The sequence below is a fragment of the Tursiops truncatus genome, chromosome 5 (genome assembly GCF_011762595.2).
Source record: "Tursiops truncatus isolate mTurTru1 chromosome 5, mTurTru1.mat.Y, whole genome shotgun sequence".
In the NCBI taxonomy this organism is placed as follows: domain Eukaryota; kingdom Metazoa; phylum Chordata; class Mammalia; order Artiodactyla; family Delphinidae; genus Tursiops; species Tursiops truncatus.
In genome coordinates this window covers 52,651,118-52,666,158 of record NC_047038.1, presented here as the reverse complement: position 1 = coordinate 52,666,158, position 15,041 = coordinate 52,651,118, and the positions used below count along the sequence as shown (strand labels likewise).

The 15,041-nt window shown below is 37.3% G+C and overlaps 1 protein-coding gene across 6 annotated transcripts in view; it reads right to left on the bottom strand.

The window, feature by feature from the left end:
* Positions 1–15,041, bottom strand: part of TBC1D19 (TBC1 domain family member 19) — a 197,611-nt gene that overhangs the window by 144,141 nt on the left and 38,429 nt on the right. For 5 of the 6 annotated variants that reach the window (XM_073805135.1, XM_033856908.2, XM_019928045.3 and 2 more), the window contains one exon: positions 3,578–3,653. In XM_073805135.1, coding sequence (XP_073661236.1) covers positions 3,578–3,653 — 76 coding nt within the window. Of the gene's footprint in view, positions 1–760; positions 1,221–3,577; positions 3,654–15,041 lie in introns of those variants that run through there. The other variant, XM_073805136.1, reaches the window with a different exon arrangement.

Genomic DNA, 15,041 nt, shown 5'->3' with positions numbered 1-15,041 from the left:
GGGAAAACTGGACAGGTACATATAAAAGAATGAAATTAGAACACTCCCTAACACCGTATACAAAAATAAATGCAAAATGGATTAAAGACCTAAATGTAAGGCCAGACACTATATAACTCTTAGAGGAAAACATAGGCATAACACTGTATGACATAAATCACAGCAAGATCCTTTTTGACCCACCTCCTAGAGAAATGGAAATAAAAATAAACAAATGGGACCTAATGAAACTTAAAAGCTGTTGCACAGCAAAGGAAACCATAAACAAGATGAAAACACAACCCTCAGAGTGGAAGAAAATATTTGCAAATGAAGCAACTGACAAAGGATTAATTTCCACAATATACAAGCAGCTCATGCAGCTTAATATCCAAAAAACAAACAACCCAGTCCAAAAATGAGGAGAGGGCCTAAATGGACATTTCTCCAAAGAAGATATACAGATTGCCAACAAACACATGAAAGACTGCTCAACATCACTAATCATTAGAGAAATGCAAATCAAAAGCACAATGAGGTATCACCTCATAATGATCAGAATGGCCATCATCAAAAAATCTACAAACAATAAATGCTGGAGAGGGTGTGGAGAAAAGGGAACCCTCTTGCACTGTTGGTGGGAATGTAAATTGATACAGCCACTATGGAGAACAGTATGGAGGTTCCTTAAAAAACTAAAAACGGAACTACCATATGACCCAGCAATCCCACTACTGGGCATATACCCTGAGAAAACCATAGTTCGGAAAGAGTCACGTACCACAATGTTCACTGCAGCTCTACTTGCAATAGCCAGGACATGGAAGCAGCCTTTGTGTCCATCAACAGATGAATGGATTGAGAGGATGTGGCACATGTATACAATGGAATATTGCTCAGCCATAAAAAGAAATGAAATTGAGTTATTTGTAGTGAGGTGGATGGACCTAGAGTCTGTCATACAGAGTGAAATTAAGTCAAAGAGAAAAACAAATACCATATGCTAACACATATATATGGAATGTAAAAAAAAGAAAAAAAAAAGGTTCTGATGACCTAGGGCCAGGACAGGAATAAAGAGGTAGACATAGAGAGTGGACCTGAGGCCATGGGGAGAGGGAAGGGTAAGCTGGGACAAAGAGAAAGAGTAGCACTGACACATATACACTACCAAATGTAAAATAGATAGCTAGTGGGAAGCAGCTACATAGCACAGGGAGACTAGCTCAGTGCTTTGTGACCACCTAGAGGGGTGGGATAGGGAGGGTGGGAGGGAGATGCAAGAGGGAAGAGATATGGGGATATATGTATATGTATAGCTGATTCACTTTGTTATAAAGCAGAAACTAACACACCATTGTAAAGCAACTATACTCCAATAAAGATATTAAAAAAAAATTACTGCAACAAAAAAAATCTTCAGTCTTGCAGATTTAGAGACCCACATAAAAAGACTGTAAAAATGTCACTTCCCTTATTTTGATAAATAATAAACAATTCTTGAATTTCAAACAAACAGAGAAACAAAAAGGAATCAATTACAGTTGACCCTTGAACATCTTGGATGTTAGGGATGCCAACACTCCACACAGTGGAAAATTCGAGTATAACTTAACATTTGGCCCTCCGTTCCTGTGGTTCTGAATCTGCAAATTCAACCATCCCAGGTTAGTGTAGTACTGCAATATTTAGCATTGAAAAAAATCCACATATAAGTGGATTCATGCAGCTCAAACCCACGTTGTTCAAGAGTCAACTGACTTTCATCAAACATTTACCGAGAGTGTTCTGTGGGCTAGGCACTATGCTTAGATGCTCAGGATTAAAAGCACAGTCCCTGCTCTTAAAGGGACTAATTTAGTGCAGGAATCTGCAAACTTTCTATAAAAAGGCAGACAGTAAAAAATTTAAGCTTTCCAGGTCATAACATCTCTAAAGCAACTATTTAACTCTGACATAGTAGTGCAAAAGCAGACATAGCCAATATGTAAATAAAGGAGCATGACTATTTTCCAATAAAACATATTTTATTAATTCCTATAAGTTTCATGGGTCACAAAATATTATTCTTCTTTTGATTTTTCAACCAGTTGAAAATGTTAAAAAAAATAATAAAATTCCTAGCTTGCTACCCATACAAAAACGGGTGGCAGGGCAGATCTGGCCCATGCGCTGTAGCGTGCCAACTCTGGATCTAGCAGGTAAGCCTGGAGAGGAAAGAGAGGAGTACCATACTCCTTGTGTGTATATACACAATACATATATTTACCATTCATATATAGTCTCAGCAACTAGCAGTAGGCTTTAAGAACAGACCTGTTTTTTATCTCTGTATCTCTTCAGTCTTAATAGGAAACCAACTTTTGTGCTTTGTTTTTTATACTTATGCTAAAACTGATACTTTCTCTAAAACTTTCAGAAATTTTCAAATTTTGCCAAAAAATACTTAGACCTAAGCATTTAGTTTTATTTTCTTGAGTTTATATCTTTACAACAAAAGACCAATTATTTCATACGTGTATCACGTGATGATTATGATTTATGACACATCAATAATAAATACTGTCTGATTGCTAGCCCTAAAGTACCACCTAGAGATAGAAACATATTACATATTTCCTCAAATATCTCCATGTTTTTTGTTTATATTGCTTCCTTTCACCCTCTAATTTTGAGGGTTTTTAAAATGAATATAAAAGCAGAAAAAGAAAAACCTGCCTAACATCTACCACTGTGGAGCATGGTAACTCAAAGCAAGCAGAACACTTCTCAGGAGAAGCAGAACTATGATAACTGTTGAAGCTGGTGACGGGTTCACTGGAGTTCTTTAGGGTGTATCTGAAAATTTTCATAATAATTTCTGAGACTATAGAGAAAGAAGGTTGACTTATGAGGTTCATTAAATGCCTCAGCAGTGTTAGATAGAGAGTCCCCAGCACTGTGAGGAAGGCTCATGAATAGTGCCACCTCACAGGCAGGTAGACCACACAGGGCCAAGGCAAAGGCCAGCTAAAAGAATTAGGGGCATGTGACAGAACTTGTTAAGTTTCTACTTTAACAGCTTTTTACAGTTTTTCTGTTAAAGTTATTTTATTTTACGCTTTTAAAGTGACTTTTAGTTGTTTTCAGTGCATTTTAGATACAAGGTTCATTTAGGTTGTGTAACAGAATACAATTAGTATGTATAACCTGCTGTGAAAACAAATGTTTCAAATATAGTATCAGTAACACTGGTGTCAAAAGCTAAAATTTTAAGGGAAGAGTGAGTCAGTTCATTCCCATTTCATTCCTTTAATATCACACAACATTAGGAACAAATTGTTTCATAATATTTACTTTTATGATATTTTAAATTTTAGGCCAGTATAGTACATGATTTTTTTTCCTTCTACTCAACATTTTCAAGATTACTATAGTTAAGTAAGTGCAATCCTTGGTTACTGAAAATAAAAAGTATGCAAATAGTATTCACCTCACTTTAATGGTCTTTACCCAGTCTTTCATATAATAAATATAGTCCTAATATTAATAAGGATCTTTCACTCTGCATTATATAACTTGGTATGGAAAAATAAAATTAAAATGAACAGTAGCCAACCTGTGCTTTCCTCATGTATACCAAAGGTTCTTTAAGATGTTCAGGAGGTGCAGCAGGATGACTGGGTAAAGGAAACCTGGGGACAAAAAGAGGAAACTGAGTATTATACATTACTCTTTTTTAAAAAAAAATAAACAAAGAATGCATGTTTTTATTTATTCACTCAACAACCACAGACCTGAGAGCCTACTGCCATGTACTGGTTATATACAGGTAAACAGGCCCCTGCCCTCAAAAGGTTTACAAACCAAAAGCAAGCAAGAAAAACTACAAAAGCACCACAAAAGCATATATAGGGGGCAAAGAAGTCTGAGTTATGTATTTGATACAATTTTCCCTTATGCTAAGAATTGAAAAGTATATACATTACTCTTAATAATTAATCAGTTCGCCTGTTAGAAATTACTTACCTCTGTAGTCCATGATAGAAATGAAATAGATATTTGTTAGCAGTTCTATGTGCTTACACAAGGTACAACAACCTAATAAAACTTTAATTCTTATCCTACTAGCATAGTAGTTGTAAATTAATGATTTACTGACTTGTTAAAAGTTAAAGTGAATTCATAAACTTAGGTAAATTTAAAAATTATTTAGCTCTGTAAGTGCTCACATGAAAATTTTCACAACTGTTAATTTTAGTATGTAAGTACTATAACACTTAGAGAAATTTTTTTTAATTCTGAAGTCTAAAAAAGTCCATTAACTTACTAATATATCAACTTTTCTCATTTCTCCTAATTTCCTTTTCCATAGGATTGAAATGATAGTAAAAATACTATCTTTTGTAATAGCCATGTTTTAGTATTAATATTTTACATACTACATTAATTCACAAATTTAGTAAAATTTTAATGTCTTGAAAATTATGTTTTCTATGTAATATTACATTTTATATTCAAAATGTATTGTTTTTTATTAAGAAAACAGATTTATTTATTCAACAAATATTTGAGCCATTCTAAGTACTAAGTATATGGTAGGATTAAGACAGTTATCTCCTGTTCTTATGTACCTAATATTCTAGTGAAGAAAGAGTCAATATTTATAAAAACAAACAAATAAATAAATCAATAGAATAATATAAAATAGTAATAAGTGCCATGAGAAAATGAGAGCAGGATAGAGTCAAAAGTGATTTGGAAGGGCAGGGAAGGTGTCTAGAAAAGCTAATATTTGAACCAAGACATGAGTGAAAAGGAGCCAACCATTCAAAGATCTGGGGGAAGAACATTCTAAGTAAAAGGACAGCAAGCACAAGACTCTGAGGTGGGAAAATATGGAATGTTTAAAAATCAGAAAAAGCCAGGATGGTTGAAATGTAATGACTGAGGCACAGAGTGATATAAAATCATAGAGAAGGCAATAGGAGAACACAACAATTTAACATTTACTTAGAGTTTTCAATCTCTTTCACAACATATAGCTCCCATTGAAATTAATCATATAACTTGTACCTACAGCAAAGCAACCACGTTCTAACAATCAAGAACCATACACTGAATTCTCAAGAAATTCCTCATCCAAAGGGGGACATCCAAAGGGGGACACCAGACAGTTTCACTAACTGATTATTTCTGGCTAATTGTTTTTTTCTACTAAAATCTGCATTCCATGTACCTAAACAAATCACCTTTTCCCACTCACAAGCGAAAAAAAATTTGATAATCTCTAGATATCTCAGTATTTCTTCTTATATGCAAGATAGTTTAAAAGCTATATATTTTATACCACTCACTACATCATTTGTAAAGAGACGTGATGTATAATTAAATATAACTCTTAAAAATTCTTCTATTTTAATGGTAATTATTTCTAAACTTAATAAAACTTAGAAATTTAGGATTGAAACTTGAGAGCACTTACTGATGAACTTAAGGGTTATTTAATGCTCAAAGAAATTTATCCATAAAAAAAGGTAAGAAGTGACAACCCCAAATCATTCATATTAAACCAAAATAAAGTTAGATATTTATTCAATTGTAAATATTTAATGAGAACCTACTAAGTTCAAGGTAATAGAGATACAGCAGGGAACAAAACATGTTAAAATCTCTGTCCTTGGGACTTCCCTGGAGGTACAGTGAGGGCGCATGGGTTCGATCCCTCGTCGGGGAAGATCTCATATGCCACATCGCGCAGCCAAAACAATAAATAAAATGAAATAGAATAGAATACAAAAGAATAAAACAAAATAAAATAAAATCTCTGTCCTCACGTATTTTACATTTAGTAATACAAAGAGATGAGGGTCAGTAGGAACAATGCAGAAACCTCCGTATCACTCTTGACTCCTCCCTCTTCCTGTCTCCCTAAATCCCCATAAATGCCACTCATCTTCTCTACCCCACTGACAGTTTTAGGCAAACAACATTTCTCGCCTGCATTCATCTGACAGATTCATAAGCAGTCTCCCCTGCTTCCACACTATTTTCAACCTATTTGCCAATTTGCCTGGCGGTTAGTCAGGAGCAGTGTCTTCCTTATTCACCAGTGATTGTATTTCCAGTGCCTAGCATAAGGCCTGGCACATACTAGATATCCAGTACATTGTTGAATAAATAAAATGCAAATGTGGTTATGTCACTACTTTGCTTAAAAATCCTAAAATGGCACCCAAATGCTTTTAGGATCCAGTCTACAAATCCTTGAGTAAGAAGCACATCCTTGCCTACAGATCTAGCATAATTCTTTCCTATGCCCCTTTCCTCTCTACCACCCAACTCTTGTTGCCGTATAACTTTTGTTCCTCCAATATACTGCATTCTTTTCCACCTATAAACACCTTTGAACCTGTTGTTCCCTCATGCCTAAAGCAATTTTCTTCTCTACCCCTTCCCCTGACTAAATCCAGCTCAGCTTTTTGATCTCAGTCTGAATATTATTTCCTGTGATAAGTCATCACGACATCCCCAATGTGAGTTAAGCGCCTGCCCTATGTACTCCTTGTACTTATCCTGTTATAGTGCTTACTATATTGTACTATAATTGACTCTTTAAATTCTCTGTGCCCCACTGGGATGTAAGCCCCATAAAAAGCAAAGACTATCTGTCTAGCTTGTTCACTATCCCAGCACCTAGCTCTGTACGTAACACATAACAAGCACATAGTAATATTTAAAACTAAGAGGGCAGGGTGGAGTCAAGATGGCAGTGTGGGAAGACGCCAAGTTAACGTCTCCCCATAATTAGGTTCCCTGCCGGCTGCTGGTGGAGGACCCTAACGCCCAAGGAGATGGGAGGAACCCCCAAGTGAACTGGTAGGACGTGGGGGGACTGAGGGGGGAGGAAAAGTGGAGGCCAGACAGGATCAGCGCCCCTGAGGCTGGGGAGATCAGGAAAGGCACGTGGGAGGGGCCCTCAGGGAGGAGTGGAGGAAGAGCTGAGGGCATTTGCCCCACTGACTTGGGCACGGGGAGACTGCTGAGCTCCCAAGCCGGTCCCCTGCCCTCCAAGGGCCCCCACTCCCCATGGCCGCATTGGTCCTGGGGGCATAGGAAGGAGGCCGAGGGGATAAAAGGAGAGGCAGGCAGGAGGGCCCCTCTGAAACCAGAGGAACAGGAGAGGAGAGGAGGGCGTTTGCCTCACCCACTCGAGCCTAGAAATCCTGCTGGATTCCCAGGTGAGTTCCCCCACCCTCTGAGACCAGGGGTGGGGAGCATACCTGGGCCCCTTCTGTTCCGTTGAGCCTATGCCCCACCTCCCACAGCCCACAGGGCCTCTTCCAGCCCTGTGGGTCCTAAGCATAGGCCCTGCCCACTGCCCAAAACTTGCCCTTGCTTAGGTCCCGCCCTCCAGAGCCAAAGCCTTCCCCACCTGCCCCTTTTTTTTATCTCTTCCCTCCTCCTCTTTTTTACTATTGTGGTACTGTTGTACCTTCTGGTTGTTGATTCATCTATATTTTTATTTTTATATACTTTCTAATACATCTGTTAGTTTCCTAGTCTAATTTTTTTTTAACTTGGTTATTTTTCTCTCTTTTTTTTTTTTTTTTTTGCCACACCACATGGCTTGCGGGATCTTGGTTCATGAGCCAGGGGTCGGGCCCAAGCTCCTGTGGTGGGTGCTCCGAGTCCAAACCACTGGACCAACAGAAAACCTCAGACCCCAGGGAATATTCATCACAGTGAGGTCTCACTGAGGTCCTCATCTCAGCACCAAACCCAGCTCTACCCAAAAGCGTACAAACTCCAGTGTTGGAAGCCTCAGGCCAAACAACCAGTAAGACAGAAACACAATGCCACTCAAAAAAAAAAAAAAGAGACGGCCAAAAAATACGTGACTGATGAAGGAGCAAGGTAAAAACCTACAAGACCAAATAAATGAAGAGGAAATAGGCAATCTACCTGAAAAACAATTCAGAGAAAAAACAGTAAAGCTGAATCACACACAAGGTTGTCCACTCTCAACACTATTGTTCAACATAGTTTTGGAAGTTTTAGCCACAGCCATCAGAGAAGAAAAACAAATAAAAGGAAACCAAATTGGAAAAGAAGAAGTAAAGCCATCACTGTTTGCAAATGACATGATACTATACATAGGGAATACTAAAGATGCTATGAGAAAACTACTAGAATTAATCAATGAATTTGGTAAAGTAGCAGGATACAAAATTAATGCACAGAAATCTCTGGCATTCCTATACACTAAAGATGAAATATCTGAAAGAGAAATTAAGGAAACACTCCCATTTACCACTGCAACAAAAAGAATAAAACCTAGGAATAAACCTATCTAAGGAGACAAAAGATCTGTATGCAGAAAACTCTAAGACACTGAAGAAAGGAATTAAAGATGATACAAACAGAAGGAGAGATATACCATGTTCTTGGATTGGAAGAATCAACATTGTGAAAATGACTACACTACGCAAAGCAAACTACAGATTCAATGCAATCCCTATCAAACCACCAATGGCATTTTTCACAGAACTAGAACAAAAACTTTCATAATTTGTATGGAAACACAAAAGACCCTGAACAGCAAAGGCAATCTTGAGAAAGAAAAACGGAGCTGGAGGAAACAGGCTCCTGGACATCAGACTATACTACAAAGCTATAGTAATCAAGACAGTATGGTACTGGCACAAAAAACAGAAATATAGATCAATGGAACAGGATAGAAAGCCCAGAGATAAACCAACACACATATGGTCACCTTATTTTTGATAAAGGAGGCAAGAATATACAATGGAGAAAAGACAGCCTCTTCAGTAAGTGGTGCTGGGAAAACTGGACAGCTACTTGTAAAAGAATGAAATTAGAATACTCCCTAACACCATACACAAAAATAAACTCAAAATGGATTAAAGATCTAAATGTAAGACCAGACACTATCAAACTCTTAGAGAAAAAAATAGGCAGAACACTCTATGACATAAATCACAGCAAGATCCTTTTTGACCCACCTCCTAGAGAAATGGAACTAAAAACAAAAACAAATGAGACCTGGGCTTCCCTGGTGGCGCAGTGGTTGAGAGTCTGCCTGCTGATGCAGGGGACACAGGTTCGTGCCCCAGTCCGGGAAGATCCCACATGCCGCGGAGCAGCTGGGCCTGTGAGCCATGGCTGCTGAGCCTGTGTTTCCGGAGCCTGTGCTCCATAACAGGAAAGGCCACAACAGTGAGAGGCCCGTGTACCGCAAAAAAAAACCAAAAAAAAAAAAAAAATGAGACCTAATGAAACTTAAAAGCTTTTGCACAGCAAAGGAAACCATAAACAAGATGAAAAGACAGCCCTCAGAATGGGAGAAAATATTTGCAAATGAAGCAACTGACAAAGAGTTAATCTCCAAATTTACATGCAGCTCAATATCAAAAAAGCAAACAACCCAATCCAAATATGGGCAAGAGACCTAAACAGACATTTCTCCAAAGAAGATATACAGATTGCCAACAAACACATGAAAGAATGCTCAACATCACTAATCATTAAAGAAATGCAAATCAAAACTACAATGAGGTATCACCTCACACCAGTCAGAATGGCCATGATCAAAAACTTTAGAAAGAATAATTGCTGGAAAGGGTGTGGAGAAAAGGGAACCCTCTTGCACTGTTGGTGGGAATGTAAATTGATACAGCCACTATGGAGAACAGTATGGAGGTTCCTTAAAAATCTAAAAGTAGAACTACCATAAGACCCAGCAATCCCACTACTGGGCATATACCCTGAGAAAACCATAGTTTGGAAAGACTCATGTACCATGATGTTCACTGAAGCTCTATTTGCAATATCCAGGACATGGAAGCAGCCTGGATGTCCACTGACAGATGAATGGATGGAGAGGATGTGGCATATGTATACAATGGACCATTACTCAGCCATAAAGAGAAACGAAATTGAGTTATTTGTAGTGAGGTGGATGGACCTAGAGACCGTCATACAGAGTTGAGTGGGTCGGGAAGAGAAAAAAAAATACCATATGCTTACACATATATATGTAATATAAAAACAAAACAAAACAAAAAAAATGGTTCTGAAGAACCTAGGGGTAGGACAGGAATAAAGGTAAAGACATAGAAAATAGACTTGAGGAGACACAGAGGGGGACATAGAGAATAGACTTGAGAAGACACAGAGGGGGAAGGGTAAGCTGGGACAAAGTGAGGGAGTTGCATGGACTTATAGATACTACCAAATGTAAAACAGATAGCTAGTGGGAAGCAGCTGCATAGCTCAGGGAGATCAGCTCAGTGCTCTGTGACCACCTAGAGGAGTGGGATAGGGAGGGTGGGAGGGAGATGCAAGAGAGAGGAGATATGGGGATATATGTATATGTATAGCCTATTCACTTTGCTATAAAGCAGAAACTAACACACCACTGTAAAGCAATTAAACTCCAATAAAGATGTTAAAAAAATTTTTAATAAAATTTTAAAAAAATGAATCACAATCTCAGAAATAGAATGGAGGCACGGATTGACAAAATACAAAAAATGTTTAACAAAGATCTAGATGAAGTAAAGAACAAATAGAGATGAACAACACAATAACTAAAATGAAAAATACACTAGAATGAATCAATAACAAAATAACTGAGGCAGAAGAACGAATAAGTGAGCTGGAAGACAAAATGGTGAAAATAACTGCTGAGGAGCAGAATAAAGAAAAAAGAATGAAAAGAATTGAAGATAATCTCAGAGACCTCTGGGACAACACTAAACGCACCAACATTTGAATGTAGGGGTCCCAGAAGAAGAAGACAAAAAGAAAGGGACTGAGAAAATATTTGAAGAGATTATAGTCAAAAACTTCCCTAACGTGGGAAACGAAATAGTCACCCAAGTCCAGGAAGCACAGAGAGTCCCATTCAGGATAACCCCTAGGAAAAACACACCAAGACACATATTAATGAAACTAACAAAAATTAAATTCAAAGAAAAAATATTAAAAGCAGCAAGGGCAAAACAAAATATAACCTACAAAGGAATCGCCATAAGGTTATCAGCTGATTTTTCAGCAGAAACTCTGCAAGACAGAAGGGAGTGGCAGGATACACTTAAAGTGATGAAAGAGAAAAACCTACGACCAAGATTACTCTAGCCATCAAAGATCGTATTCAGATTGGATGGGGAAGTTAAAAGCTTTTCAGACAAGCAAAAGCTAAGAGAATTCAGCACCATCAAACCAACTTTACAACAAATGCTAAAGAAACTTCTCTAGGCGGGAAACACAAGAGAAGTAAAGACCCACAAAAACAAATCCTCCCCAAAATAACAAACAAACCCAAAACAATTAAGAAAATGGTAATAGGAACATACATATCGATAATAACCTTGAATGTAAATGGATTAAATGCTACAACCAAAAGACACAGACTGACTGAATGGATATGAAAACAAGACCCATATATATGCTGCCTACAAGAGACCCACTTCAGATCTAGGGACACATACAGAGTGAATGTGAAGGGATGGAAAAAGATATTCCATGCAAATGGAAATCAAAAGAAAGCTGGAGTAGCAATACTCATATCAGATAAAGTAGACTTTAAAGTAAAGATTGTTGCAAGAGATAAGGAGGGACACTACATAATGATCCAAGGATCAATCCAAGAAGAAGATATAACAATTATAAATGTTTATGCACCCAATAAACATTGAGGAGCACCTCAATACATAAGGCAAATGCTAACAACCATGAAAGGAGAAATCGGCAGTAACACAATAATAGCAGGGGACTTTAACATCCCACTTACACCAACGGACAGATCACCCAAACAGAAAATAAATAAGGAAACACAAGCTTTAAATGACACAATAGACCACACAGATTTAATTGATATTTATAGACCATTCCACCCAAAAGTGGCAGAATACATTTTCTTCTCAAGTGCACATGGAACATTCTCCAGGATAGATCACATCTTGGGTCACAAATCAAACCTTGGAAAATTTAAGGAAATTGAAATCGTATCCAGCATCTTTTCTGACCACAATGCTATGAGATTGGAAATCAATCACAGGGGAAAAAAACTGTAAAAAGCGCAAACACATGGAGGCTAAACAGTGCACTACTAAATAACCAAGAGATCACTGAAGAAATCAAAGAAGAAAATTTAAAATATATACAAACAAATGACAATAAAAATACGATGACCCAAAACCTATGGGACACAGCAAAAGCAGTTCTATGAGGGAAGTTTATAGCAATTCAATCTCACCTCAAGAAATAAGAAAAATCTCAAGTAAACAATCTAACCCTACACTTAAAACAACTAGAGAAAGAAGAACAAAGAAAACCCAAAGTCAGTAGAAGGAAAGAAATCATAAAGATCAGAGAAGAAATAAATGAAATAGAAACGAAGAAAACAATAGGAAAGATCAATAACACTAAAAGCTTGTTCTTTGAGAAGATAAAAATTGATAAACCCTTAGCCAGACTCATCAAGAATAAAAGGGCGAGGACGCAAATCAATAAAATTAGAAAGGAAAAAGGAGAAATCACAACTGACACGGCAGAAATACAAAGGATTGTAAGAGGCTACTACAAACAACTATATGCCAAAAACATGCACAAACACGAGGAAATGGACAAATTCTTGAAAAGGTACAATTTTCCATAACTGAACCAGGAAGAATTAGAAAATATATACATACCTATCACAAGTAATGACATTGAAACTGTAATTAAAAATCTTCCAACAAACAAAAGTCCAGGACCAGAAGGCTTCACAGGCGAATTCTATCAAACATTTAGAGAAGAGCTAACACTGATCCTTCTCAAATTCTTCCAAAAAATTACAGAGGAAGGAACACTCCCAAGCTCATTTTACGAGGCCACCATCACCCTGATATCAAAACTAGAGAAAGATATCACAAAACAAGAAAATTACAGGCCAATATCACTGATGAACATGGACGCAAAAATCCGCAACAAAATACTAGCAAACAGAATCCAACAACACTTTAAACAGTTCATACACCATGATCAAGTGGGATTTATCCCAGGGATGCAAGGATTCTTCAGTATACGCAAATCAATCAATGCGATACACCACATTAACAAATTTAGGAATAAAAACCGTATGATCATCTCAATAGATGAAGAAAAAGCTTTTGACAAAATTCAACACCCATAAAAACTCTCCAGAAAATGAACACAGAGGGAACCTACCTCAACACAGTAAAGGCCATATATGACAAACCCACAGCCAACATCGTTCTCAATGGTGAAAACTGAAGCCATTTCTACTAAGATCAGGAACAAGACAAGGATGTCCACTCTCGCCACTCTTATTCAACATAGTTTTGGATTTCCTGGCCATGGCAACCAGAGAAAAAAAAGAAATAAAAGGAATACAAATTGGAAAAGAAGTAAAACTGTCACTCTTTGCAGGTGACATGACACAATCAGAGAAAATCCTAAGGATGCCACCAGAAAACTACTAGAACTAACCAATAAATTCGGTAAGGTTGCAGGATACAAAATTAATGCACAGAAATCACTTGCATTACTATACACCAACGATGAAAAATCAGAACAAGAAATTAAGGAAACAATCCCATTTACCATCGCAGCACAAAGAATAAAATACCTAGGAATAAACCTACCTAAGGAGGCAACAGGCCTGTACTCAGAAAACTATAAAACACTGATGAAAGAAATCAAAGATGACATAAACAGATGGAGAAATATACTATGCTCTTGGATTGGAAGAACCAATATTCTGAAAATGACTATACTTACCCAAAGCAATCTACAGATTCAATGCAATCCCTATCAAACTACCAATGGCATTCTTCACAGAATTAGAACAAAAAATTTTACAATTCATATGGAAACACAAAAGACCCCGAAGAGCCAAAGCAATCTTGAAAAAGAAAAACAGAGTTGGAGGAATCAGGCTCCCTGACTTTAAACAATACCACAAAGCTACAGTAGTCAGGACAGTATGGTACTGAAACAAAAACAGAAATATAGATTAATGGTACAGGATAGAATGCCCAGAGATAAACCCACGCACATATGGTCACCTAATTTACGAGAAAGAGGCAAGAACATACAATGGAGAAAAGACAGCCACTTCAATAAGTGGTGCTGGGAAAACTGGACGGCTACACATAAAGAATGATATTAGAACACTACCTAACACCATACACAAAAATAAACTCATAATGGATTAAAGATCTAAATTCAAGACCAGACACTATAAAACTCTTAGAGGAAAACATAGGAAAAACACACTTTGACATAAACCACAACAAGATCTTTTTTGACCCATCTCCTAGAATAACAGAAAAACAGAAATAAACAAATGGAACTTAACTGAACTTAAAATCTTTTGCACGACAAAGGAAACCATAAGTAAGACAAAAAGACAACCCTCAGAATGGGAGAAAATAGTTGCAAATTAAACAACAGACCAAGGATTAATCTACAAAATATACAAACAGCTCATGGAGCTCAATGTCAAAAAAACAAAGATTCCAATTAAAAAATGGGCGGAAGACCTAACTAGACTCACCAAGGAAGACATACAGATGGCCAAGAGGCACATGAAAAGATGCTCAACATCATTAATTATTAGAGAAATGCAAATCAAAAGCACAATGAGGTATCACTTCATAATGGTCAGAATGGCCATCATCAAAAAATCTAAAAACAATAAATGCTGGAAGGGTTGTGGTGAAAAGAGAACCCTCTTGCACTGTTGGTGGGAATGTAAATTGTTACAACCACTATGGAAAACAGTATGGAGGTTCCTTAAAAAACCTAAAACAGAACTACCATATGACCCAGCAATCCCACTATTGGGCATATACCCTGAGAAAACCATAGTTCAGAAAGAGTCATGTACCACAGTGTTCATTGCAGCTCTATTTGCAATATCCAGGACACGGAAACAGCCTTTGTGTCCATCGACAGATGAATGGATGGAGAGGATGTGGCACATGTATACAATGGAATATTACTCAGCCATAAAAAGAAATGAAATTGAGTTATTTGTAGTGAGGTGGATG